This window comes from Eretmochelys imbricata, chromosome 3 (genome assembly GCF_965152235.1).
Source record: "Eretmochelys imbricata isolate rEreImb1 chromosome 3, rEreImb1.hap1, whole genome shotgun sequence".
NCBI classification, from domain to species: Eukaryota; Metazoa; Chordata; order Testudines; family Cheloniidae; genus Eretmochelys; species Eretmochelys imbricata.
In genome coordinates this window covers 202211259-202238454 of record NC_135574.1, presented here as the reverse complement: position 1 = coordinate 202238454, position 27196 = coordinate 202211259, and the positions used below count along the sequence as shown (strand labels likewise).

The following is a 27196-nucleotide window of genomic DNA, read 5'->3' as shown; positions in this document are numbered from 1 at the left end:
ATCCAGAAGTTAATTCCTCGTGATATTTTTATTGCTTAGATTTGTCTATGCAAATAAACATGGGGATGTATGAATACAATGGCAAAAGTGGTTACAGGCTAAAGCCAGAGTTTATGAGAAGACCAGACAAACATTTTGACCCATTTACTGAAAGTATTGTGGATGGAATAGTAGCCAACACGTTGTCTGTGAAGGTATGTACACAGTTGTTGAAAATTCTGTTTATGTTAGAACCTGGACATATTTCTGTTTTATCTGGAGCCCTGGCAGATCTTCTTTAGCTGTGTCTGCACTGCAGTCAGGAGGTGTGATTACAACACGCGTAGGCATACCCAACCTAGCTTTAATCTAGCTAACTTGGATTCTGTGGCAGAGACGCTCACCACCAGCGCTGCCTAGTGGTCAGGCTGGGGTGTGGCAGGTGGTCTTCCGGGCATCCCCCTTTCTTACTGCTGCTTCACCCTGCAGTCGTCTGTCTTTCTGGTGACTCTGCCCTCCAGCCAGGTCATGTATTCAAGTCTGTCCCTTTCAGGGTATGTATAGAGTCCAACAATGGGGGAGCCTTCAGGATTAAGCAGGATGCTCAGGACTCTACCCCTTGGGTCAAGATCTCACAGCCCAGACCCTTTTATCTTCAGGGGTTTCTCCCTCCAGGTAGGTTCCCCACATCAGGAATAGGCCTCTGTAGTTGCCCCTCTGCAGAAGTTGCTAGGGAAGCCCAGGCCCACACTGTCAACTGGGCTCCGATCTAGGGCCCAGTGGCAGGCAGCTAAATCCTGAGATTCTATGCGGCTGCCTCCCTGGGTCACTTCCTACCAGGCCCCTCTCTTCTCAACAGCTAAAGTAAAGAACTAAAACACAAAGATAAAGTCTTTGGCTTTCAGAGAGTCACAGGTCCCTTCTCTGTTGGCTCGGTCAGGTCACCATAGCCAGGTCTCAGGAAGCAAGAGCTCCATGGTGCTCCTTCTCACAAGCTCAGAGTATAGGTCAGCTCACCTCCACAGCCTGCCTGCCAGTGCCACTAAGCTACTGTGTTCCCCTTTGTAAGTTCTTCCTCCAGCCAGTGCAGGTGTGGCAGGTGTGGTGGAGCAGAGCTGCCTGGGCCCAGGGCATCTCTTTAATCTGTACCTTTCCAGTGTGAGGTTTGTACACCCCATCACAGGGACCAACCGCAGTGAAGGTGCGGCTTCACAGGCTTCAGCATGGCCCGTACAAGCTCACCCAGAACCCTGGGCACTTACTTGGACAGCTAGCCCCCGCTGAAGTCTGTGCTGCCATGGCTACACTATTGGTACTCACTCTAGCTAGATTCAAGCTAACTCATGTCTACATGTGCTGAAGTCACACCTCCAGCTGCAGTGTAGACATACTGTAAATTGAGACAATGAGATACGTTTAATTTGCAGTGGGGCATATTTAATTTTTAAACTCAACAGTATCTAAATTCATAAAAAAACAGAAGCTCAAATTTTGAAGGAATATTGCCTATTAAGTAAATTTGCTTGTGTTTTGTTTTTAATTTCCTTTCCAATCCCTTTTCTTTTAATCACATAAGACTTCCCAGGAAACTGATGTATTTAAGAAGAGGTTGAAGATTTTTAAGCTTTTGTTTATGAAGTGCTGTATTTCAAATAGTGTAACCTTAAAAACATCCCTAGTCCATGCTAAATGCTAACTTGCACTGAGATGACCAACAGAGCATGCTGCTTAGTGTAAATTAATACAATAACAGGTTTTTGCAATGAGACCAGGAAGTTATAAAAGTCATGGTTTCGTACCGAGAGTTACAAAAACAATTTATTTCATTAATAGGCCTATTCAGCTGAACAATCTCCCCTATCAGAAGCCACCCACAAAATATCCTGTTTTGTTCAGTGGTAGGAAACTGCTATCCACCTTGAGGCTGCAGGCACTAGTCAGCTGTGGCAAAGCAGTGGTGTGAGAGCGTGTGTGAAAGAGGTGGCTGGCAGCTTTGGGACCACATCTAAATGGAGGTTATTCAGTAGCTCTAGGGAGATGCTTAGCCCTTTGCAGGAATTGAGTCCCTAAGAGTAATGTGGCCATTGCCCGAAGTTGGCTCCTTCTGACTGTCCAGCAGAGATTGTGCTAGTTGTGATGTCATGGCATGGTAGATGCTGAGGCCTCACAAATGAATAGGAGCTGGCATACTTTGGGCAAATCTGAGGTTCTTTAAGATACCCTGACATTGGCTGAATATCCCTCGCTCCTTGTTACTCAGGGAATTCATCAACAACCTTTACATTTACCTCATATTTAAAAAAAAAAAAAAAAAGGCTGGAAGGAGACAAAAACAAAACAGGTGCATCTGCTTTTTTATCATTGCCTTGGTTGCAACACCACCACACATAGCTCTGGCGTTACCGTATCTTTTTATTTACCATAACAGTATGTTATAGTCCTGTATTTGCAGTATTAGAGAATGCTTGTTTTGAGTTTGGGGTTTATTTAGGAGAGAACTATACCATCACTAAGAAGAATTCTTCAGCCTGAATTTCAGCCAGAAATTTCAGAATCCACACTAAGCTGTCTTTATTAATCATTTTCAAACACTCCTATCTTGTTTTCTAGATAATTTCAGGTCAGTTTCTTTCGGATAAAAAAGTTGGTACTTATGTAGAAGTAGACATGTTTGGCCTGCCTGTGGATACAAGACGAAAAGCTTTAAAGACAAAGACCTCTCAAGGCAATGCTGTTAATCCGGTATGGGAAGAAGAACCCATAGTATTTAAGAAGGTTGGTGTGATGTTTATTTCCCTACAGTGCAGAGTGATTATTTTATTGCTTTCCACTAGGTTAATTTTGTGTTGTACAGAAAATCAGAATGATTGCATTTGCTGAAGAGATCATTTAAGAGACTCTGAAACAGCTATGCTGTAGAGCCCACCCCTGCTCCAATAAAATCAAGCCAGCTCCTACTGAAATCAGTCAACTGATGTAACTTTGTTAGTTTCATTGACACAAGATTGGGCCTCTGTACATACCAGGCAAAAAATTCCAAAGTGCATGAAACCCAGATTTTGTAAGGTATTTAGGGGTTGCGTCATTGAGCTTTGGAATGCCTAACTGATTTAGGAGCCAAAGTCTCATTTACAAAGTGACTTAGGAGCCTATCCTATTGACTGTCAATGGGATTTTGACGCCTAAGTGCCTTAATCCCTTTTGATTAGAAGATTTAGGTTCCTAGATCAGTTAGGGATTGCAATGCTGAGCACAGCAACACCTAAATACCTTTAATCATCTGGGACCAGATGATTCAAGAGCCTAAATCCCATTCACTTACAATGGGACATAGGCTCTTGAGTTACCGAGGTGCTTTGGAAAATTTTACCCAGAGGACCCAATCCTACAAAGTCAGTGGGAGCTGAGGGTACTAAGCATTCTTTCAGAATCATGCCCCTGCAGCATTAGTATCTCACAGTGCTTTGTAAATGGGATTGCAGCCAATTTCCTAAAGAGAGCTGTAGTATTGTCTATTTTTAGTTTACTGGCTAATGCAGTTAATTAGTCTTGGATCAAGTAGAGAACCTGCCTTTTCCTGACGTCCCATGACAGCAATTAAAGTTCATGGAGGCACTTACACAGTCAGTGCCTGAAACTCAGCTTTCTAGGAGCTGCAGTAGGACGCCCTCATCTGAAGACCCTGTCCTCAGACCTCCTTCCCTTTGGCGTTCTGCCAGGGCTGGATTTTGGAAACAGCATTAGCATTTTGTTGTTGTTGTTCTCATGGGCCCTTAATTAATATATTTTATTTCTGTTACCAGTTTTACTATAATGTGTGGGAGCCTCCAGGCTCATAATGGGCCTGGATTGTTATTTTGAGTGATCTGAAGATTAACTCATATAATCTGTTGTTAGTGGGAGGTGAAACTAAGTGCCTACATATTTCATATAAACATCCATTAAATAACACACTGATTTCCGCATAGTGTGCTCTGAGGAAAAGAGGCCAGTATAACCAGCCTTACAATGTGTATGTGTATCTACACATGACTTCTCTACGACACAGTAATGAGATACGGTGCACATTTTTTACAGTACTATTTGGTTGGGTAGGAATTAAGGTCGGGTCTGTTACTTGTGGGATTTGGGCCTTGACTAAAATTTAAGGCAATGTAAGAATGTTCATTCAATGCCAAGCACGGTTTTGGTCTCTAGGAGGGCTTGTTTTGGGACACGAACAGTCCTGACTTCTGGGTCCCAGTTCTTGTCAGCAGGAATGATCCAGTGGCACAGAGCTTTTGAGGATGAAATCAGAGACTGCCTTTCTAGGACTCTACTCAAGCAAACAAGCCCTTCTGTCTGATGGCTTGCAGAAAAATCAGCTGTTGGTCATGGCCAATCTGACAAAAGACTACATCTCACTGGAGAGCCCTATAGGGTTAATATTTGATGATGTCGTGTTCAACAGCTCTATGACACACACCCCGTACTATCCCCATGTGCCAGGGATAAGGATTGGGGGATATGTCTGTTGCCAGAAATAAGCTGGGTGATAGGAAATGTCTCATTACTGCTTGTTGGACTGGGAGCTGAAAGCTCCAGTTTGACTGCATTCCGCTTTGTAAATCTAGGCCCTAGCTCACCTGGGCCTTCCCACTGTCTTGAATATTGATCCCTATGAACAACGAGTGCTTTCGAAAGGGACAGGCCTTCCAAGCTCAGTTCTTTCACATATCCTTACCTCATAAAGGAAAAGATTAATCCTTCTCGCACAGGCAGACTGATTTCCTACCAAATCACCCGTCCTCTTGGAGAAAGACACGCTATTTAATATATCGCCAGAGCAATCTCCCTTTCGAAAGAAATCACATCACATATTTGTTTATGAGGTTAGTCCAGGTTCCTTTCTGCCCTACTGCTATTATAGTCTTTTAATGTATTTCTTCCTCCACCACCAAGGTCCATCCATTGTAGCAACCCTCGGAACTTAGTACAACCCTGAAGGACTTTTCCATCCTTTCACTGAGGCTAAGGTTAGCATCCCAGGCATACCCATCTTTGCTCCTGGCCTCACCTGTCCAGTAAACATCATTTGCCTGATCTGTGGAAGGCAGGATAGGTGTTCTGAAACACAAGCTACAGAGAGCTCTGTTAGGTGTAGGCATGCAAGGGAAAGCACTTATGACAGGTATGGTTATTGGCATTATGCAAGCATGCTAAACTGCCTCAATCCATTCAGCCTGTCAGGATGCTTTATGTAATTAAATAACTAAGGTCTAGCAACCTGCTCAGACTTTTCCCTCTTAAAACACACCGATTGACAGATTTGTTATTTGATGGTTTTATCAGCACTAATGTGCTTATCACTGCCCTGCCTAATTAATTAAGGGATCCTTAGGACACATTGGTTCTGAGTGACACTCATGATTTCACCTCATACATTGTCACTACATTTTCTACATGTACATGTCTACATTTTCAAAGCCTCATTCAGGCCTAATTAGAGGCATGATGCTAAAGATCTATGTGCTGCTTTGAAAATGTAGGGATAAGTTCTCAGCTTCAGATTTGGCTGTTCTAGCCATTCCCTGTCAATGAGTTATTCGCCTGTAAAGAAACTGTCCTGCCACCTGTTACTTGACTGAAGCATGATCATTTCAGAATGATTTTCATACACGGGTCATATGCATTCTGACCTGTTGTATGGCAAACTCTTAGTCTGGCTATAGAACTCTTTATTTGCTGACTAGAGCCTTATCTTTCTACTCTGCTATCTGCCTTGTATGCAGAAGGATCTTTTCTTATTTATAGCAGACAACTGATAACTGTACCAAATATGTCCCTGTAGGTGGTTCTGCCTTCTCTGGCATGTTTGAGGATAGCAGTATATGAAGAAGGAGGAAAGTTTATCGGACATCGGATATTGCCTGTCTCAGCAATTCGACCAGGTAAGATTATGGCTCTGCTGTAGTGAAGAGAAGCAACTTGGCAGACCCTCAGCAAGATTCTTTTGACGTCAATGCAGCTATGCTGATTTATGCCAACTGAGGCTCTGTCCCAGCGTATGCAGCCAATGGAGAAATTCACCTAATTTGGTACTGCATTATTTCAGCTTTAGCTATAACTTCATTTTGTTTTTTTAAAAAGTAAATAATTTTGAATATGTTTATATCATCCATGAGAGGAGAAACACCTGAATCACCGAAAGTTAAATCTAGAATGAAACAAGAAAACCTACAGAACTAAAACATACAAAGCAGTTGATGGCATTTACTGGTTAATTGTAGCTATGAAACCATTTTAAAAGAAGGAGCTTGGCAGTCGTTTCTCCTTTTCAGTCATTGTTTCTGAGATCGACTGCTCAGTGAGCTTTAGCTGTGGTGGGTGGAGACACTGACGGCATGAAACATGCTCTCACAGGACAGTCAGCTTGGCTCATCCTTCCGCACTTTCAAAATTGCCTGCAAATGCTCATATTGTAGGTGTATTTTAATTTTAGCCACTGTGAAGGATTTATTCCCATTCATTCCCGGTCTTTTTAAATATGTTGCTGTGTCATTTATTCTGGTATTCTCTGGGGTTTTTATTGTTAGGTATTCATGTTGTGTGCATATTACGGCATCCTGATTCCTTTTAATTAACATTTCAGCTCTCTGAGTATCTTGACCGGAAGTACTTATAAATATTTTAAATGAAAATAAAGTAGGGTTACAAAGCCAAATCAATCCAAACTAAATGGAAAACAATAAGAAAAGATCAAAGAATTATATAAATTAGAGCTAGGGAAATAACTGATTTCTTTTGTTCGCTGGCACTTCCGAAAAATCATTTCAGTTCAGGTTGAACTGAAATGAAAAAATGCGGAAAAAGTTGGGGCACATTGAAAACATTCATTTAAGGTCAAAGAAACCAAGTTTTATATGACCCAAAACATTTTGTTTCAAGCATGTTTGAAGGGCTCAGTTCACCAAACAGCCAGAGGAGGAGGAGGAGCCGATGATGGTTATAAAGAGGTTACCACCGGCAGCTAACACTGACATTTTTGTGCCATATGGGAGACCCACGTTCAAATCCCTGCTCCATGTCAGGCAGAGGGAACATTAAACTTGGCTCTCCCACATCCCCAATGAGTCCCCTAAGAATTTAGCTAAACGTTCTAAAGAAAGCACCATCACCATCTCCTCCTCCTCCAGCCATCTTGCGAATGGCATCTCGGTATCCCCAAATTACTTTTGGCTGAAACTATTTGGCGAATTCATGTACAATTCCCAAATTTATTTCATTCGACTGATATTCGCCAAAAAAAAATTCGCCCGACTCTAATCAAACTGCAAATTGGCATGAGCCGAAGAACAAGAAATTAGTAAATGGTTTAAAAATAAAGGGGGAAAGATTTTTTTTTTAATTGTGCTGTCTTGAACCTTTCACCTGCTCCCTTGTCTGTATGTTGTCTATGTAGCCTGTAAACTTTTCTGAGTCAGGATTTGCCTTCCCACAGTCTCTAAAGAGCCTAGGTCACTTGGGCACTATATAAATAATGAATAATAATCCAGTTACATTGGACACAGTTTACAGTTCTGGACTCGACTGCTCTTGTATTCCAGGCTATCACTACATCTGTCTGAGGAATGAGCGGAACCAACCTTTAATGCTGCCAGCAGTCTTTGTGTACATAGACGTTAAAGACTACGTACCCGATACTTATGCAGGTAACTATTAAACTATGAACTATAAAGGTAAAATTAAATACACGAGTCTTTGGAACCTTCTCAGTCTGTTTGTGACAGAGAGCCTGAAACACCCCTGTATAAAACTGGTGTAACCATCTGCAGGCTGCCTGCATGGATCACAGTCCAGGATCGGGGCCTAAGTACTTATTTCCTAGCGGACTTTGGGTAGCCCTAAAGAAGCCAGGAGTCTTAGGATTTTGTAAGATAAACAATATGCAGTAGCTGTGAGATCAAATTGCAAATGTGCAATTAAAAAAATATGAGTGTGAATGTAAGGGTTCAAAAGCGCTCTGCATTGTCCTAAGTAAGCATTGGGAGTTTTACCATTGTCTTCTGTGGGAACAGAGTTGGGCCAATGCTGAACAGGCTAGAAAATCTCATCCTAAACCTCCCCCCAAAGAGTGCTCATCCCAGGCTCCAAGTGTTTTGGACATAAACTTAAAAACACAGCACATAGGAGAGACAAAAGAAAACTCATTCAAAGCAGCAGTATTTCTCCTACCTTTTCTTTCCCCAGTACCTCTCACAGTAGTGAAATAGGGATTAAAATTCTCACCTACATATTGGCCTAAACATGTGCAGAATGTATATTTCCATAAATGGTGTTTCACAGTTAATGCCTTTGGTATGACGGCATAGTCACATTCACTGAAGTTTCTGATGTCCAAGTGGTATTGAATAATAGATTTCAAGAAAAACTATGCATCTTCTTAACACCTTAGGATCTCTAAAACCATAGATTAAGGAACTTTGACCTAAAATGTTTACTTCATTTCCAGATGTGATTGAAGCATTATCCAATCCAATTAGATATGTAAACTTGATGGAACAAAGAGCTAAACAGCTGGCAGCACTCACACTGGAGGACGAAGAAGAGGTAAAGAAAGAGGTAAGGGAGAGTCACTGAAAATTCATCATATTTGGTGGGACTTTCAAAAGCATCTACGTGATTTAGAACTTCATTGAAAGTCAGTGGGACTTGTGCTCATCAGTCACTTAAGGACTTTTCAACACCCCACCCATTATCTGAGAGCCAGGTTTTGATACACTCACATTGTGTACATTGTACTGTATGTGGGATCCTCTTGAAGTCCGTGGGCTAATGCAAAGTCAAATGAAGTAAGGGTATCAGAATCTGGTCTTTAGTGAAAAAGTATCGGATGTCACACAACACGCAGAAAAAAAACACCCCCAACCACAGACCCTCACGTTTGTTTAGCACTCTGATCATGTGGTTTTCCTAGTCCCGAAGAGAGGACTATATCATTCGCTTTCTTTGAAAATATTACAAATTTTGCAGGAATTTTGAGGGCTTTCTATTTCACAGCAGTTTGTCTCTAAAAATTGTATTCTGTTCGCAGGAGGAGAGAGTCTCTTCACATCCTGCACAAATTCTGATGTCTCCATATTACAAGCTCAATTTTCATTTGCACAAAGGCCACTTTACATCCACTATAAGGCTCCATTAAACTGCCAGAGTGGTGTAGAGTCTTTCACATGAATGAGAATTCAGGCCTATTGCTCTAGTTTAACTGGAATTTTGTGGAAGCCAGATTTTCAGTGGTTCATCTTTGTGCCTTTGTTTGCATAAGCGCTTGTCACTAAGAACATATAAGAATGGCCATACTGGGTCAGACCAAAGCTCCATCTAGCCCAGTATCCTGTCTTCCGACAGTGGCAAATACTAGGTGCCCCAGAGGGAATGAACAGAACAGGTGATCATCAAGTGATCCATCCCCTGTCGCCCATTCCCAGTTTCTGGCAAACAGAGGCTAAGGACACCATCCCTGCCCAGCCTGGCTAATAGCCATTGATGGACCTATCCTCCATGAATTCATCTAGTTCTTTTTTGAACCCTGTTATAGTCTTGGCCTTCACAACATCCTCTGGCAAACAGTTCCACAGGTTGACTGTGCATTGTGTGACGAAATACTTCCTTTTGTTTGTTTTAAACCTGCTGCCTATTAATTTCATTTGGTGACCCCTAGTTCTGGTGTTATGAGCTGGAGTAAATAGCACTTCCTTATTTACTTTCTCCACACCAGCCATAATTTTATAGACCTCTATAATATCCTCTCTTAGTCGTCTCTTTTCCAAGCTGAAAAGTCCAAGTCTTATTAATCTCTCCTTATACGGAAGCTGTTCCCCTAATCACTTTTGTTGCCCTTTTTCAATTCCAATGTATGATTTTTGACATGGGGCGACCACAGCTGCACGTAGTATTCAAGATGTGGGCGTACCATGGGTTTATAAAACTAAACTCACATTTGCTTGTGCAGATGCAGTGATTGTACAAACATATGTAGACATATGTGTATTTTTGTGCATGCCTGGGGGCCTCTGACAATTATGCACTTACTTTCAGTGGTAAATGCATATTATAATTTTATTTAAGTTGAGGTTTAAAAAGCACCTGTGGAATTTGGCTTCCCAATTCCGATTAATGTTACTAGAAATTGGGCACCCGAATGGCTTTGAAAATACCAGCATTAGATTTTAAACAATTCCTGTGTCATTCTCTAGGTCTATCACATGAGTTAAAGAGTATTCAGTACAATCAGTTAAGTCCTGATTCCTGGAAGGCAGGGAAACAGTCCCTTTTTTGCCTCCTGCCCCGTTTCCTGGATCCTCCATTCTCAAAGGTATAAAAGCTCAACTGAACTCGCTTTTGTAACCAAGAATACACTCCCCCAAATAAGATTAAATGAGTGATAATCATTACAGTTCTTTGGCCAACAGTTTGCCTCTTTGTCTCTTTATTATGTACAGTCTCACAAGTTTGCTTGAATGAGGACATGGAAATACAGAGTATCTGCCCCATTCCATTCCCTTTGCTCATATGGCACAAAGGGAGCAGAAGTCACTAACAGGTCCCCAGCTGGAGATTCCTGGGCATGAGGAAGTCCTTGTCAGGTGTAGAGCCATGTAACTAGCTCCTGTGCTGTTCTCCCTGCAGCCATGCCACAGTTAGGGTTGCCTACCCTCCCGGATTGGCCAAGAGTCTCCCGGAATTGGAATCAATCTCCCTGTGGCTACTGAAACCAATCCAGGAGATTTTAATAGGCCGCTAAAAGGCTGGTTGGCAGCGCAGCAGGGCTAAGGCAGGCTCTCTACCTGCCCTGGTTCCGCACGGATCCCGGAAGTGACTGGCACGTCCCTCTGGCTCCTAGGTGCAGGGCTGGCCAGGGGGTCTCCGAGCACTGCTCACCCCCTCCCCCGAGTGCCAACTCCGCATCTCCCGTTGGCCAGGGCAGCGCGCAGAGCCGCCTGGCCACCCCTGAGCCTAGGAGCCAGACATGCCGTTTGCTTCTGGGAGCCACTCAAGGTAAGCACCACCCAGCCGGAGCCCGCACACCAACCCCCTTTGGCACACCAGCCCCCTGCCCGAGCCCTGAGCCCCCTCCTGCACCCCAACCCCCTGCCCTAGGTTCAGCCCAGAGCCCCCTCACGCACTCCCACAACTGGCATTCTGCCGATGATACCGACTTCAACGTCCTGTTAGCCCACTTCTCACGGTTATCTCTGTGTCTTTGTCCATTGCCATCTCCTCGTGGAATACCCATTCTGAGTTGGCACCCCGGCCGCTACTCTCTCCTCATTCAGATCCTTCCTAACTTCTCTGCTACTGACATGCACAGATGTGAGTGAACAAAGACTGTAATCCTGAAATCTCCACTACATCTAGACAGGGTGTAGAGTGGTGGCTACAGGGAGGTGATTGTGACTCACTGATTCGGAGTCACTCAGCCTTGTCATAAGTCAGAGCACAAGGGGTGCTGCTGGCATAAAATCCCTTTTACAAGAAAGAATCGGGTCAGCCATAGGGGATCTTCTGAGATGATCCCCCCTTCTCCTTACATCAGGTGTGGTTAGTGTGGAAGATAGCTACAATGCCACTTTTTGGTGTATAGTAGAACAGAATCCAATCCTATGTGTCTATATAAGACTGCTCTTCCCTGCTGACCACTAACCTTTGCTGAGTAAGCACAGTCTTACTAAAGACATGAGAAAGCAAAGGGTGTAAACTAATGTTCCTTTTATACCTCGCTACTAAAACTGTAAAATATGAGGGTGGAATACATAATGTATTAAGAAAGATAGCCTGTGATATTCTCCATTAAGGGAAAATCACATTCACTTAAGAATTGTGGGTGGTCATGAATTATGTGAAGAGAACATGCTTTATAACAAGATTAAATTGCTTGTTACACACAAAAAAATGGCTCTTTGTTCACTTCCTGAACTTGTCTCACGTTTGTGATTTAGTTTCTGGAAACAAATGTCTCCGGTGCCCAAAACTAAACAGCCATGCTAATTGTTTGAAAACAAGGTGCAGTGCTACATGAGTTTTATTAGCATATATAAACCTGGTGGCCAAAAAGAAAATGTGCACCTGCACACGCAAAATTGGCTCCTAACTTTCCATGTGTGAATTTGCAAGCTGGGATGCGAGCTTGTAAGTCTAGCTTTATTTTTATTAATCATTCATGCAGTCCAAGTTCTCACTAGCAGAGCCCTTTTTATTAAACTATTGAACATCACTTCCTTTAACAGTGTTTAAAGGAGAAAAAAAGAAAACCAGCCAAGACTTCTGCCAAAAACAGGATCATTCTAGAATGAAAGTGGACGTGCACATCGCTGTTCAGATCATGTTTTGCTTATGCATGAGATAAATGAAGTGGTTGGAATAGATTGAATCTCCTGATAGACACAATGGTGGTGGTATCCTTATATCCCATTGTATAGCTGCGTTAGAATTAAGTTGTTGAGACAGAGATCCCTTCACAATACACAAAGTGTTAAGTTATATGACTGTTGAGCCAGATTGCAGTAAACTGGCAATGTAATTAGCGTAAAACAATTATACCAGAACCTGTGTTGCCTCTTGATAGAGTGGCAGACGGATATTCTGAGAGCTGTCTCCTGCTTCTGCCTGTAATTTGATTTTCCTCCAAGAGTGAAACAGAAGCAGCCTGAGGAACAAGCCAGGACTGTATTCAGCTGGTGCCATGGCAACCAGTTCTTCATACTCTTTTTGGCTGTCTCAAAATCCAAATACCTTACCAATGCTGTGAGTCCCCCTCCTCTTCCTCCCTGAGCATGGAGTGTTTGTATGTCTTTATAAATCTGACGTCCACAAGAGTAACTGTAAGGTGTTCATAAGGGAACTGGCAAGGAGGGAAAAAACGGCTGTGGAAAATGCTTAGATGAGTTGGATACCAGAGACACGTTTATGTAGAGTTCAGCAGGATGGAGGTACTGTTTATATGCTCTCTGTTGAGTGTAAATATGACACTATTATATCCTGGGGATAAGAAGTATGTGTGTGTGTCTTGAGAGGTGGTGAATAATTACACTGTCATGTGTATCTAGTAAAATTAGCTATGAAATTTAGCAGCCCTTCTATACACATATTTTGTTCATAATAAGGATCTGAATGGTATTTTCCTGCTACCTTCTGCTTACTTCTAGAAGGGTTTTATGATGCAGCACAATGCTGATTCCATGTAGTTTCACCTCTGATATTGCTAACTAATACATATTATCAATGAGTAAATTACCTGTCTGTTTTGTGGCTAAAAACCACCAGCTGAATTATATCCTGTTAACAGTTTTATTTTTCCGGTGGTTATACAAGACAAAAGTACACTCAGAATAATTGTTCTGAAAGATATGTGCTGAAAGTTAAACTGCAAAAATGAACTGTCACTAATACAGTGGAAAACTGAAGCTACTAAGTCCAGATTTTTCTTTTAGAGCAGTGTATTTAAAACCTGTACGAAATTTCAGAATCAAAAGAGGCATGAAGGTTGGACTGGAAATAAATAACACCTTCCCCCTCCCCCTGCGTGTATTTATTATGTATATACCTATTTGGAAGAGTAATGTAAAATATTCTGTATCTTTAGGTTGATCAGGGGGATGCACCATCAGAAGATAAAAGCGAGCCCAGACCAACTCCAGCAGAAAATGGACTAAGTCACTCCACTTCTCTGACAATGAAGCCAGCAACTCAGGTTGTCCATAGCCAACCAGTCCCGGGTAAGAGACTTAAACACAGTTTTCCTACATTAATTATTTAAAAAGCAAAAACCAAGAAATGGCCGAATAACACTTTCTGTGTGTGCTTTGCATTTAAAAAAAAAACTATATAAAATGAGTAGGGGAAAATTGTCCTCTGTTGTAACATATATTATTATTTTATTTCACAGCATAGTAGTCTCTTTCTTCCAGAAGGATACCTATAGGCTTCACATACTGTATCCAGTATTTGAGTGAAACAGGTCATGATTATGCAAGATTTGAAGACAGAAATAATAAATAATAATAATAAAATATAGGACGGTCAAGCAATTAAAAATTAATCATGATTAATCGTGCAATTAAAAAAATTATTTGCGATTAATTGTGCGATTAATTGCGCTGTTAATAATAGAATACCATTTATTTAAATATTTTTGGATGTTTTCTACATTTTCAAATATACTGATTTCAATTACAACACAGAATACAAAGTGTACAGTGCTCACTTTATATTTATTTTTATTACACATACTTGCACTATAAAAAACAAAAGAAATAGTATTTTTCAATTCACCTCATACAAGTACTGTAGTGCAATCTCTTTATCATGAAAGTTGAACTTACAAATGTAGAATTATGTACAAAAAATAACTCACTCAAAAATAAAACAATGTAAAACTTTAGAGCCTACAAGTCCACTCAGTCCTATTTCTTGTTCACTCAATCACTCAGACAAACAAGTTTGTTTACATTTGCAGGAGATAATGCTGCCCACTTCTTGTCACACTGTCACCTAAAAGTGAGAACAGGTGTTTTCATGGCACTGTTGTAGCCGGTGTCACAAGATATTTACATGCCAGATGCACTAAAGATTCATAGGTCCCTTCATGCTTCAACCACCATTGGCAGCCAAAGCATTAAGGGGTATACAAATGTTTAGGATATCTGGCACATAAATACCTTGCACCACCGGTGACAAAAGTGCCATGTGAACGCCTGTTTTCACTTTCAGGGGGCATTGTAAATAAGAAGCAGGCAACATTATTGCCCGTAAATGTAAACAAGTTTGTTTGTCTTTGTGATTGGCTGAACAAGAAGTAGGACTAAGTGGACTTGTAGGCTCTAAAGTTTTACATTGTTTTGTTTTTGAGTGCAGTTATGTAACAAAAACCCTACATTTGTAAGTCACACTTTCACGATAAAGAGATTGCACTACAGTACTTGTATGAGGTGAATTGAAAAATACTATTTCTTTTGTTTATCATTTTTACAGTGCAAATATTTGTAATAAAAAATAATATAAAGTAAGCACCGCACACTTTGTATTCTGTGTTGTAATAGAAATCAATATATTTGAAAATGTAGAAAAACATCCACAAATATTGAATAAATTTCAATTGGTATTCTATTGTTTAACAGTGCGATTAATCGCGATTAATTTTTTTAATCACAATTAATTTTTTCAGTCAATTGTGTGAGTTAACTGCGATTAATCAACAGCCCTAATAAAATAATAATAATAAAACACACTCATAGACAAGGACTCCTTGAACTTTCGAGAGGCAATGAGCAGAATCCAGTATGAACATTACTTTGGTATTTGCTTGTGAATCTTAAGTACCAGTGCAGCACTTAAACATGCAGTGCCCAGCACTTCCCATTGTGTCAGTGGAGTGAGATCTTGAGAACAATGGAAGCCGTGGAATACTAAACACATCTGAAGAATCTGGCCACTTCATGAAGCTGAGCTGTGTAGAAAATCAGACCCCAGTATTGTGTGCTGAGCATTTTTTTGACACTTGGCTCCATGTTGATAAGCATAATAGCAGTATGTTTTGAACTTCTCCTAGTCTTACAGTAAAGTACACATGTCCCTCACTTCAGATGCTTTCTAAAATCTCACTTCTTCCAGAGGTGAGTTTGTTATCCCAACCTCTGGATGTTCCAGGGTGACCAATCTTCTGGTATTTAATATTTACATGCCTCTGTCTCCTAAATTGCCATGTCTTTAGGGCTGTCTTCATTTTCATATATTAATACAGCACAAGCACATTATTAATGCTAAATAAATAATCATAACCCCATGCATATTATCCTGGTAAATGTACATTTTTACTCCTGTCTCAGGTCCTCCAAAACAATTGCCCCATCATCTCAATACTTTTATTGGTTCGGCCATTGGCCTATGCTACTTGAGAAGCAATTTGCCCGCACAAAGGAAGATGTAAATAGGAGAGGGCATGTATTTTAATGAACATGGGGGCACAGATGCAAGCTGTCATAAATATAAAGGGAAGGGTAAACCCCTTTGAAATCCCTCCTGGCCAGGGGAAAGCTCCTCTCACCTGTAAAGGGTTAAGAAGCTAAAGGTAACCTCGCTGGCACCTGACCAAAATGACCAATGAGGAGACAAGATACTTTCAAAAGCTGGGAGGAGGGAGAGAAACAAAGGGTCTGTGTCTGTCTGTATGCTGGGTCTTGGCCGGGGATAGACCAGGAATGGAGTCTTAGAACTTTTAGTAAGTAATCTAGCTAGGCATGTGTTAGATTATGATTTCTTTAAATGGCTGAGAAAAGAATTGTGCTGAATAGAATAACTATTTCTGTCTGTGTATCTTTTTTGTAACTTAAGGTTTTGCCTAGAGGGGTTCTCTATGTTTTTGAATCTAATTACCCTGTAAGATATCTACCATCCTGATTTTACAGGGGGGATTTCTTTATTTCTATTTACTTCTATTTTTTATTAAAAGTCTTCTTGTAAGAAACTGAATGCTTTTTCATTGTTCTCAGATCCAAGGGTTTGGGTCTGTGGTCACCTATGCAAATTGGTGAGGCTTTTTATCCAACATTTCCCAGGAAAGGGGGGGTGCAAGTGTTGGGAGGATTACTCATTGTTCTTAAGATCCAAGGGTCTGGGTCTGTAGTCACCTAGGCAAATTGGTGAGGCTTTTTACCAAACCTTGTCCAGGAAGTGGGGTGCAAGGTTTTGGGAAGTATTTTGGGGGGAAGGACGCATCCAAACAGCTCTTCCCCAGTAACCAGTATTAGTTTGGTGGTGGTAGCGGCCAGTCCAAGGACAACGGGTGGAATATTTTGTACCTTGGGGAAGTTTTGACCTAAGCTGGTAAAGATAAGCTTAGGAGGTTTTTCATGCAGGTCCCCACATCTGTACCCTAGAGTTCAGAGTGGGGGAGGAACCTTGACACAAGCATAGACATTTTTTCTGAGTTTTGAAAATTACGAAGTATTCTGCAATTGTGCGGCTGAGTGTTCCATTATGGGCAAGGTCGTTATGTCCAAGGGTGGTAGACCCTTAAACTGCTTTTACAAAAATATTTTCAGTTATTTGTGCATGCATTTACCTTTTATTGTACACTTTAAATTCATTCATTGAAAATGGAGGCCTGTGTACATTTGTTTTGATATATCTATTTTAATATGAATTCTAAAACTGCATTATTTCCAATTTAATTATTGATTGTTCATCATCGGCCCGATCCAACTTCCACAGTCTTCAGAGGAGTTATATCAGACCCTTTTAAAGCAATTTTGAACTGTCACTTAAAGTACCAGTGTTGTACTAACCATGAGCCAAATCCTGTTTACCTTACTCACATGATTGGTCCCACTGAGTTCACTAGCATCCCTTCCATAAGAAAAGTGAGGAGGCTAGGGTGTTTTATTTTGTGTTGTGTTGTTTGGTGTTGATATAAGCGTTGCCTCTGTAGACCATAGGGCTAGTTTGCCTTTATTATTTTCACGGCCTTGCTTTCATTATATTCCACCTTTATGATATTCAGCAGTCACGCAAGAAACCTACAGGCCTGTATCCTGTAAGACATTAGCCTCAGCACTTAATTTAAGGCTTGAGGCCTATGAACTTTGGCACAGATAAATGATCCAATGGTAACCCCCAAGTTCTGGAGAACTGAGAATAAAGTGTTTAAGGGGAAATTTTGTCAGAATTTACCATAACTACGTGAACATGAGCTAACATCTGCAGATGTCTGACCACAAGAATGCCCTGGCAACGAATTGACATATATCATAATAAATGGAGATCATTAGTATACTAACCTATAGGAGAAGGGCACCTCAACATTAGTATGGTGAGGAAATACAAATAAGGAAGAGGGGAGAAACCCCTTCTGAATGTGCATTGGGCAGAGTGGTGTCAGCATAACATATTCTAAAAGTTGTATCCCAGCCTGCGGGCAATAGGAGAGGGAGGTGTAGCCCTTGGGAGATGCCAGGATGATGGCCACTGATGATGAGGAGGAAGGTGATGATGATGAGGAAGATAATGGCTAACATTTTAGGTTGTTCTGCAAGGGATGGTGTGAGTATATGGATGTGCAGAAGGACATTTTGTATTATCTCCATCTACCTTACTGAGTTGGAGTGTTCGTGACTTTGCTAAATGTATTTAATAAACTATTGTAAATACAGAAGTTTTCCTATAGTGTGAGTGTTGCAACTGTGCACATCCAGGTTTCCACATCTACAGTAATGTTAATACTGAGCCTGATCTTGGGACAAGAACCTGTCAACTGTCAAAGTGATAACTGGAATTCTGAAGTAATCAATATAATTAATACATATATTCTATGAACTGGGATACACCTCCATGTTGCTACATCTTGGCAGTGTAAAGGGTATCTGAAAGATATATTTTCTCACATTATTCAGAATGTTTACACAACTGTATATGCTATGTCAACTGCAATAACGATATAGAATATATATACATTTTGTAAGGGCAACACGTGTGTCTTGTGTTTAAAAAGAATTGATATCAATAATATCTTTTACTTCCAGGTTCTGTGAAAGCACCTGCAAAAACAGAAGATCTTATTCAGAGTGTCCTAACAGGTAATAAATATACGGGTGTTATGCAGTAGCATACTCTGAATAAATTTTACGGTTTTGTCAGGGATACGTACATTTCGTAAAATAGGCTACCTGGTTTAGACTTTTCATTGTCTGATTATTCTGAAAGAACTTTGTGGCAAATGTACATACCACGACTTGTGCCCACAGGACATAATCCTGCATCTTTGAATGGCAAACGCCCCGTTGACTACAACATGAGTAGGATCGAGTCCCTACAGGGAGCTTTTTCTTAGTATCTCCCTCTGTTGCACTGCCACCCGTGCCGGTAATGGTGGGAGTATTCGGAGTCTGAATGCAAAGAAGGTACCAGTATTATGACCACCGTGTCATCTAGACTTGCTGAAGTCAATGGCATAACTCCTAAGAATAAGATACACCACTTGTATTTCATCGTACCTCGTTGAATGTCATTGCTGGCTTAGCTTCTTGAGGACATCAAGTCCATTCTCCACTTCCAAAACTGAGAAGCCCTTCAATTCAACTTCTTTGAAGAATGCATTGATTCTGCTGTAGTAAGAGGTATATTTTCAATGTGGTCCATGGAGCTTTAGTTTTGCAATCCTCCTGGACATTCAACTGAAAATAGAAGTAACTTGTCAAAGTGTTGCACAGCTAAAGCTTTGTGTACTGGTATGAAAATGTGTCCTTATGCAGACCAAACTGTTGCCTAGAGAAGGGAGTGGGAAAGGAATAGTTAACAGTATTTACCCATGGACTGCATTGTACCTTAGGACAGAACTGGATTTGACATTATCTTTGGATTTCAGTTAAATACAGTAGCTTGCACTGTTTAAAGTTTCATAATTGGAGGCCCAGCCAGAGCTTTGGCTTCTTTTCCATAAGGATTTTTGTGAGGTAACATCTCCCATTTCCTCTTGTTAATCTCCATTTCCCAAAGAACACGTGTAACCTGTCGGTGAGTGTGTGTTACTGGTCTCCCAATCCTCAGAGGAATATGAATTGTTACAGCCCACAGCTGTATAGCTTTACTTCAAGCTGCAGCTGCTCGTGCTTTTTTTTTTAGCTCTGGCGGTCCCTGGTTGAATCCCTGGTGTGTCAGCCAAGATGGCGACCATCACTCACATACAAACTGAACATAAGACAAACACAACATAGGATGGAACTCTCCAACCTGAACATGTTAGCATGACCCATTGTAATTTAGACTACGAACAGTGTCAAGTATAACCAGCCTCAGCCAGTTTTTGGATCCAGAAGAGATGTGTAGATTTACTTGACTGTTTTTTTCAGCATCTCTTCATTAGGTCTATTTTAGATGATGTTTCCTTACTGGATGGACAATTAAAGAATAAAAATAGATCCGTCTTTCCTTGTGTTTTAAAATACAACACATATTTGCCTGATAAACTGCTGAGAAATCATCCTTAGCAGATAAATGTGAGAAACTGGTCAATCTCTGTCTAAGTGGGAGGACCTCTTTAAGGGAAAATGAGCCAATGGAAATGTAAAGGAAACAAGAATAAAGTCTATCTGCATAATGTTTTTAGAACTGGGACTGCCCCATTACTCCAGCCAGACTGGTCTGATGTTCTTACAGTAACCGTCTGTCAGTGCCTGGGCAATGGCAGCTTGTACTAGGGATATTCTGAAGCAGCTCCTCTAACCCCAGAATGGTTTTGTCTTGTCCTCTGCTGTCTGAGGGATATTTGTCCACAGTGATATGTTTCTGGTGTGTTGGGGAAACACAGGAGAGGACTGTGGTTTGGTTTGTCTTGGGCTGGTGGTGGGAGTCCTCTGCATCTGAAAGGGATTGAAGGAAAGATAAAATAGTGTATATTTGTCTTGCAAAATGTGATGATTCTGAACTTATCACTGAACTACCTAGACATTAATTGATTACACTTACTACAATATTTTCAGCCTTATTCGTTTATTTCCAGATAAAGTTGGTTGCTGTCATTGAAAGCCCTTGATTTATCTCAAGCCAATAAAAGTTGTTTATCAATAGTAAACAAAAGCCCTTGGTTCCATGTCCTGCTGATCAGAATTTGAATGTCCGACTAATATATCATTTCAATCAGAGAAAAATGATGCATTTTCCATTATTATTGTTGCAGAAGTGGAAGCACAGACCATTGAGGAGCTAAAACAACAGAAGTCATTTGTTAAACTTCAGAAGAAGCACTACAAAGAAATGAAGGACCTTGTAAAGAAACACCACAAGAAAACCACTGATCTGATCAAAGAGCACACTGCAAAATACAACGAAATTCAGAACGACTACCTGCGACGCAGGGCAGTCTTAGAGAAAACCACAAAAAGGGATACTAAGAAAAGGTATGTTAACTGGAACTTCCTCTCCTTTAATCTTAAAAAAAGATCTTTATCCATTTACTCATAATTGGTAACATAACAAGTATGTGGAGATAGCACTAAAGTACAGATGAAAAACAAAGTCCCTGACATTCATAGAATGAGGGCAGGGATCTTGAAATAAAGGTGGACCCTGCAAAAGTGGACGGAAGCCCCCTTTGTGATGCATTTCTTCTCTACTCGCAACCCAAGAAGACCGTCCCAATTTACATGGTAGATTGCTTGTATATATCACCTTCCCTGTACAATAGGGGAACACACTGTTTGTGTATTGAGAAACACACTTTCATCTGTATGGTGATCTCATGTGATTCAGCTGTTCTGATAATCCATTCTTTTTCGGGAGACCATACATCCTGTTTTGCGCGGGACAGCCCCTTTCTTAAGCCCTGCCCTGGTCGTCCCTTTTTTTTTTTTGGCAAAAGTGTGCATTTGTCCCCTTTGCTCTTGCCAACTTTTGTCACAAAAGTATGGTGCAGTGCAGAGGAACATGTGGAGGGGCAAGGGGCGATGCCAGCCCGGTGCAGGGGGAGAGGCAGGGCTGGAGCGACCAGGGATAGTGGCAGGGGCGGAGGGGGACTAACGACCAGTGATAGCCTTGCGCAGGAGTAGGGGAGAGGGAGGAGGAGGCAGGGCTCAGACCAGCGGTTCAGTCCAGCCTCCACGGGGTGAGGGGAGAGTACGGGAGGAGAGGCCCTTGGGCCAGCCATGTGCGGTGTCCTGTTTTCCCTTTGGGAAATATGGCCACCCTAATTCTTTTGTAAATTGTGGAGTTTCCACATGCCCTGAGTAAGAGGCTGCACCTAGGTGCAAGAGTAGACCAGGGACCAACTCACAGAGTCACAATTCAATCCCTGATTCCCTCCTTGCTGCAGGCAGGAAGTAATCTGCATCAGCTCTTTACTGGCACAGATGACTTGCCTCTCCTAGTAGGCACAGCTACACTGGCTGATGTGCTTTGCAAGGTGCCGCATGCTTCCCGTGCCTCTCTGCTTTTCTGCAGGGAAGGAGGAGGAGTATCCCCAGGGAAACTGCTGCTGCCCCCTCTCCTTTACACTGTAACTCATGCATGTAGTCCACAGAGGGGCGGGGGGGAGATAAGAGACCACCTTATGCCCCTTTACTCCCCTGCAGAGACAAATAGGACAACCCATGATCTGGCCCCAAATGAGCAAACAATTGGCTCTAGATCCCACAGTGTGAATTCTAAAGGTGCAACCCTAGAAATGAAAATCAAAATTGGTCCTGTTTTATTATTTGCGGCAAGGGGGGCCATCCTTAATTTGTGTCTGCCTCCAAACTGGAACCCTGGAAAGAATACTAAGAATTAGACCTATTCCTTGAATTTAACACCTGATAGATTTACTGACTAACAACTGAAAGTAATCAAATAAATTTTAAAATATGAATTCTCTAGACCACTTGGTGACGATTGATTTATTGTAAGTAGATCTAGGCAAGATGTTATGCCCCCTTCCCTTTATGCAGTCCCTTGCTGTGCCCTGTCTACTTTTCAATCCTCCATTCCCCTGTATTTTTTTGTTTGTGTGAAAATGTTTTGTTTTGTTTTTTAGTTTGTTAGAAAATAAAGGGGCATGGACATTGTAGTTATTTCTGTCAATTTGATGTGGGAAGTATTCTGTGACTCACTAAATCTTTCCAATACTCTCATTTTGTGCATGTAGCAATGAACTATATATTAATAAACAACTACTACTGTAAACAGTTACACAAAATATAATTACTCGCATGCCTAAGTTTATGCAGGATTAGATGCTAATAATACCACAGTTGAATCTGCTTAATCAGGGATGCCTTTTGGTAGATTTCTGTTCATCGCAATTATACAGCATTTTCATTTAATTATAATTTATTTAAATGTAGTAAACATTACAGCATCATTCTGCAACTCATTTAATTCAAATAAGCACCATTACAGTCTAAGTCCTTTTTATTATTTCATAAAATTGACTACTTGCAATTCATCATAGCTTTTCAAATATGAAAACCATGAACATAAAAAAAAAATCTCTGGGAGACAAGCAGAGAGAAAAAGCCAAGAGTGATTTCTGGCCCCTGACTTCCATAATAACACCTCTGATTGTGACTGGCAGGGAATTAGCCCACAAATTGTTCCCAGAAGGCAACTTGGCCATTTATGATTGTCCAGTGGCAGAACCCTCATTCAACTTAACAGGAATTTTGTACTTCTAAAGCAGCCTCCCCATATTTAAGTGACTTAGAATTTGACATTCTGAAAACAGAATACAGCCAAGGTTTGAGTCAATAAAATTCTTTAGCGCTGTTTGTCAGCTGTGTTACATAGAAATTTGTAATCTGCTATATAGTCCAATGCCAACATGCAGGACAGAAATCTACAGACAGCGACGTTAAGATTTTTCTTGCTTTGGTTTATTCCATTCAAACTTCAGCAATATAACAAAACTAAATAAATAACTCATTTACCTTTCAGTGATGGCCATTTCTGTTCCATTAGGATGTGGTCATAGATCTTCCACAGTGTCAGGCAATGAAACATTCAACTACCCGTTATTACATTGAGCTGCCAAAATAATTTCAAAGATGAGAAGTTTTATATTGGAAAATCTGAAGGTTACACTAAGTCTGATGCTGAATTTTAAAAAGGCAGGAATATATCATTAGGGTTTTTCAAACTTGCAAGTACATAATATCTTAAGCAAAAGACTTCTAATAGATTACAACATCCCAGCAAAAAGGCAGTTTATATCATTTTAGATCATTACTGAAGCTGTTTCCCTGCAACTACAGTATACAAATTACTATTTTGTCAGTAGTCCCTGTATTAGAAACTGACTCAAATGTGCATAACCGGATCAGAGGGCAATCCGTGTTTTGCAGCTGTGTGTAGAATTGGGCCCTAATTCAGTAAAGTTGAAGTCAGTGTGGGTGACTCACATACTGAAAGTTACACAGAAGCTCCGCTGCATTGGGGTCATAATGGTGTAATAAATTCAGATTTTTTATTTTGTGATCTTGTTGGTTAAATATCTTAAGGTCTTAGTAGTTTTAGCTGAGGTTTAGCAGAAAGCCATATTTTTTCAACAACCCGAGTGAAGTATTATCCTGAAAATACATAAACTAATCATATAAATTGCTCAGTTTAGTAAGTATGACCACCTTATTCTGGGCTGCAGCTCCATATTTAGATTGGACTCTCCTTTCTCAGTGATAATGCCAGTGCTGCCATTTGAGTCCTGAACACTTTGGACTTAATGCTTAGTAGGCAATGGCATTGCACAAATTGATTTTAGGATTAGATTGATACTTGGTTAGGAAGGTTGTAACCCTACTTAAATTTTCCTTACTAAAGTAATTGTTCTGTCAATATAAACTACCTGAACTAGGAAAACAGTGCTGTGCCATTATTTCTGTCATTTCTTTCTAGAATATGTGCTGCTCATCTTGCCCCTCAATCCTTGTAGCTGAAAATTGGGTTATGGGCATTCAGAGATTTGGTGTGCATGTGTGCATGCTAAACCTGCATTTTGTCTGGAAATTGACCTGCTAATCTCACAAGAACAGACTTTTCCATAAAAATACCAGTATTCTCTTGGTCTGGCCATGCTGGGAATACTGTGAGAATAGCCTTTCTCATGCTATTTCAATGATTGTTTTTTTTATTTGAATCCATGTCAAAAGTCTCCCCCATTGGAACACCTATGTTCATCCACAGTGTTTTGCCTACCTGTGCCAAGGACGGGGCTCAGAGGAACTGGAGTGAGGGCTTTCTGAGTAGCAGGTCCTTCTCTTCTGAATTCTCTTGCACCATAGATACATCTGAGTTGGAACATGGCTGTATTTAGGAAGCATTGTAGGACGGACACACACACCTTTATCTGGACTTTTTGCTGATTCAGTTTTCACTTTAATTTAGAATAGTCACAAGATCTTCCTAGTCTGGGTTTTTGTTTTTGTTTTTTAGGATCATGGTGGTGAGTGGGCAGGGTCTTGGGATTTTCAATTTACAGGAATATAGGAATCTTTCCTCCCCCGCCCCCACCCCCACCCCTTTAGTCTAAGGTAGGTGGTGTGTACCAGGTATTTTAATGATCAATGCTTATAATAAGCATTTATATTGCAAAAAGCAGAATTTATAGGTCTGCCCAGTAGGGGGACAAACAATTAAACATGCAGTATGAAAGAGAAAAAGGGGAGTTTTATTGCTGGTAAAAACTTAAAATTGAGGTACAAAAGTCCAGATCCTCAGCTGGTGAAAATCAGTATGGTTCCATTAGCTTCAGTGAAGCTACTCCAGTTTGCACCAGCTCAGAATCTGGCCCAGTGTATCCATCCAAACAGAAAGAATGACACACTGGCAAGGTAGAGAGCTCTCTACATTATAATTGGTTTTCTGGATTTGAATTTCTGAGTGGCTGACCCATGTGTTCCTACAAATTGTGCTCTCTCTTCAGGGCTTTATAATTCCATCTATCTGAAGCAAGAACTCTATCCTAGGCTGAACTCTGGCCCTTTTTCACATCAGAATAAACTGACAATGCTAATTGTATTCTTGATGTTTCCTAGGCAACTAACTTAATGCCTAGAATAGAGCAGTAAACATGTAGGAATTTGGATCAGGGCATATGCTTACATGTTTAATTTTTTTTTGTTAGATAGTTATTATTTTACCTTAATCCTTTAACTTTATGCACTGTTTATCTCACTCTCACATGCACATGCTCCCTCATCAATCCCTTTCCGTGCCCTTGTTCGTTTACCTTTCTTTCCCAAGACCAAAATCTCATTCTGCTTCTGAGGGAATTTGGGTTTTAGATTCTTTTTTTAAGTTTTCCTTTGCTTCTGTGTGCTCCCTTACTCAGTCTCCTTAATCCTCTGCTAGTTTTCTTTTTCACAGAAGTCCACAGTTCTGCAGTTCATAAAATACTTCCACACAAATGCACACACATTCACTGTAAGTTAGCAGATATAGGAATGTTCCTAGCTCCTGAATAAACACTGGCCATGCTTTTTCTAAATGCAAGCGTCAGGTTAGGTTCCTAAATCCCCATTTAGGGATCTAAATAGGTGACTTGATTTTCAAAATGGCTCAGCACCCAAGAGCTCCCATTATTCTCATTGAGGGCTGGGCTATTTTGAAAATCAAGCCACTTATTTAGGTATATAAATGTGAACTTACGCCCAGTTTGGGGAAATATTGGTGATTATGTTTATGACTTATTTATATTGATCCTGATTCTCCACGGCAATGCACCTTGTGCAAATTGAGTTTAAACCACTATAACCACCACCACCAAAATATTACATGTTTTACACTCATTTTATATAGAAAATACAAATCAGTGATGACACCAGCCAGTCATTTTAAGTGTGCAGTAGAGCGTATAATAGCACTAGTAAGAATATACAGCTCTGAGAGACTTATGCATTCTTGATGGGCTACAGCTACTACTTTAGACAATTGCTTAAAAAAAAAAAAGAAAGAAAGAAAGAAATAGGAATTGTACTAACTGTACCTATTGAATGAGTTATCAGTATTCCATGTGTCTTTGCAGATGTGAAACTGGCAGCCCGGATCACAGTTCAACTATTGAACAAGAACTGGCTGCCCTTGACTCAGAAATGACCCAGAAGTTAATAGAACTGAAGGAAAAGCAACAACAGCAGCTGCTCAATCTCCGACAAGAACAGTATTATAGTGAAAAGTATCAGAAGCGAGAACATATTAAGCTGGTAAGTGTAAAGACTCATGGCTTACACTTTTCTTTGAGACTCTCTCAGTCATTAGTGGAAATTATGTATTGTTATTAATTATGTTGCATTTTGTCCTGTACTTCCCTTCCCAGACTCCAGTTCTGAGCCTTAATTTATCCAGGTCCACAGGGTGCATTCTGTGTTCAGTGAAAACAAAACTGGCCAATTATAGATGGTGACTTGGGCCTGAAACCACACGAATAAACTAGTCAAACACCACATGTAAAACTCACTCTTACTCACTTGCTTGGGCTACCAGCATCACAGGGAGGTGGGAAAGAGAGTAGCCTCCATGCTCTCCCTCCTATCCAGAAATGGGTGAAGCCAAATTCCCTCCTCACCAACCCGAACACTCCAGCCAGCAGAGCTGAGTGAGCACTGAAGGGAGTGTAAACCTGCTGCTTCCACTGTGGAGCAAGGGAGCGATCAGGGATAGTCTGGTCTACTCCTGCAGCTGTACAGGTATGCACTGATTCTTGCTCGGGGCAGATTATAAACCA

General features: G+C 40.8%; 1 protein-coding gene across 1 annotated transcript in view; it reads left to right on the top strand.

Annotated features, from left to right (window-relative positions):
• The window catches only part of PLCB1 (phospholipase C beta 1), a 659574-nt gene that overhangs the window by 529117 nt on the left and 103261 nt on the right, over positions 1-27196 (top strand). Inside the window, exons 19-27 of the mRNA XM_077812057.1 lie at positions 40-194; positions 2590-2754; positions 5810-5909; positions 7566-7670; positions 8471-8580; positions 13601-13733; positions 18534-18587; positions 20687-20906; positions 26498-26675. Coding sequence (XP_077668183.1) covers positions 40-194; positions 2590-2754; positions 5810-5909; positions 7566-7670; positions 8471-8580; positions 13601-13733; positions 18534-18587; positions 20687-20906; positions 26498-26675 — 1220 coding nt within the window. The remainder of the gene's footprint in view (positions 1-39; positions 195-2589; positions 2755-5809; positions 5910-7565; positions 7671-8470; positions 8581-13600; positions 13734-18533; positions 18588-20686; positions 20907-26497; positions 26676-27196) is intronic.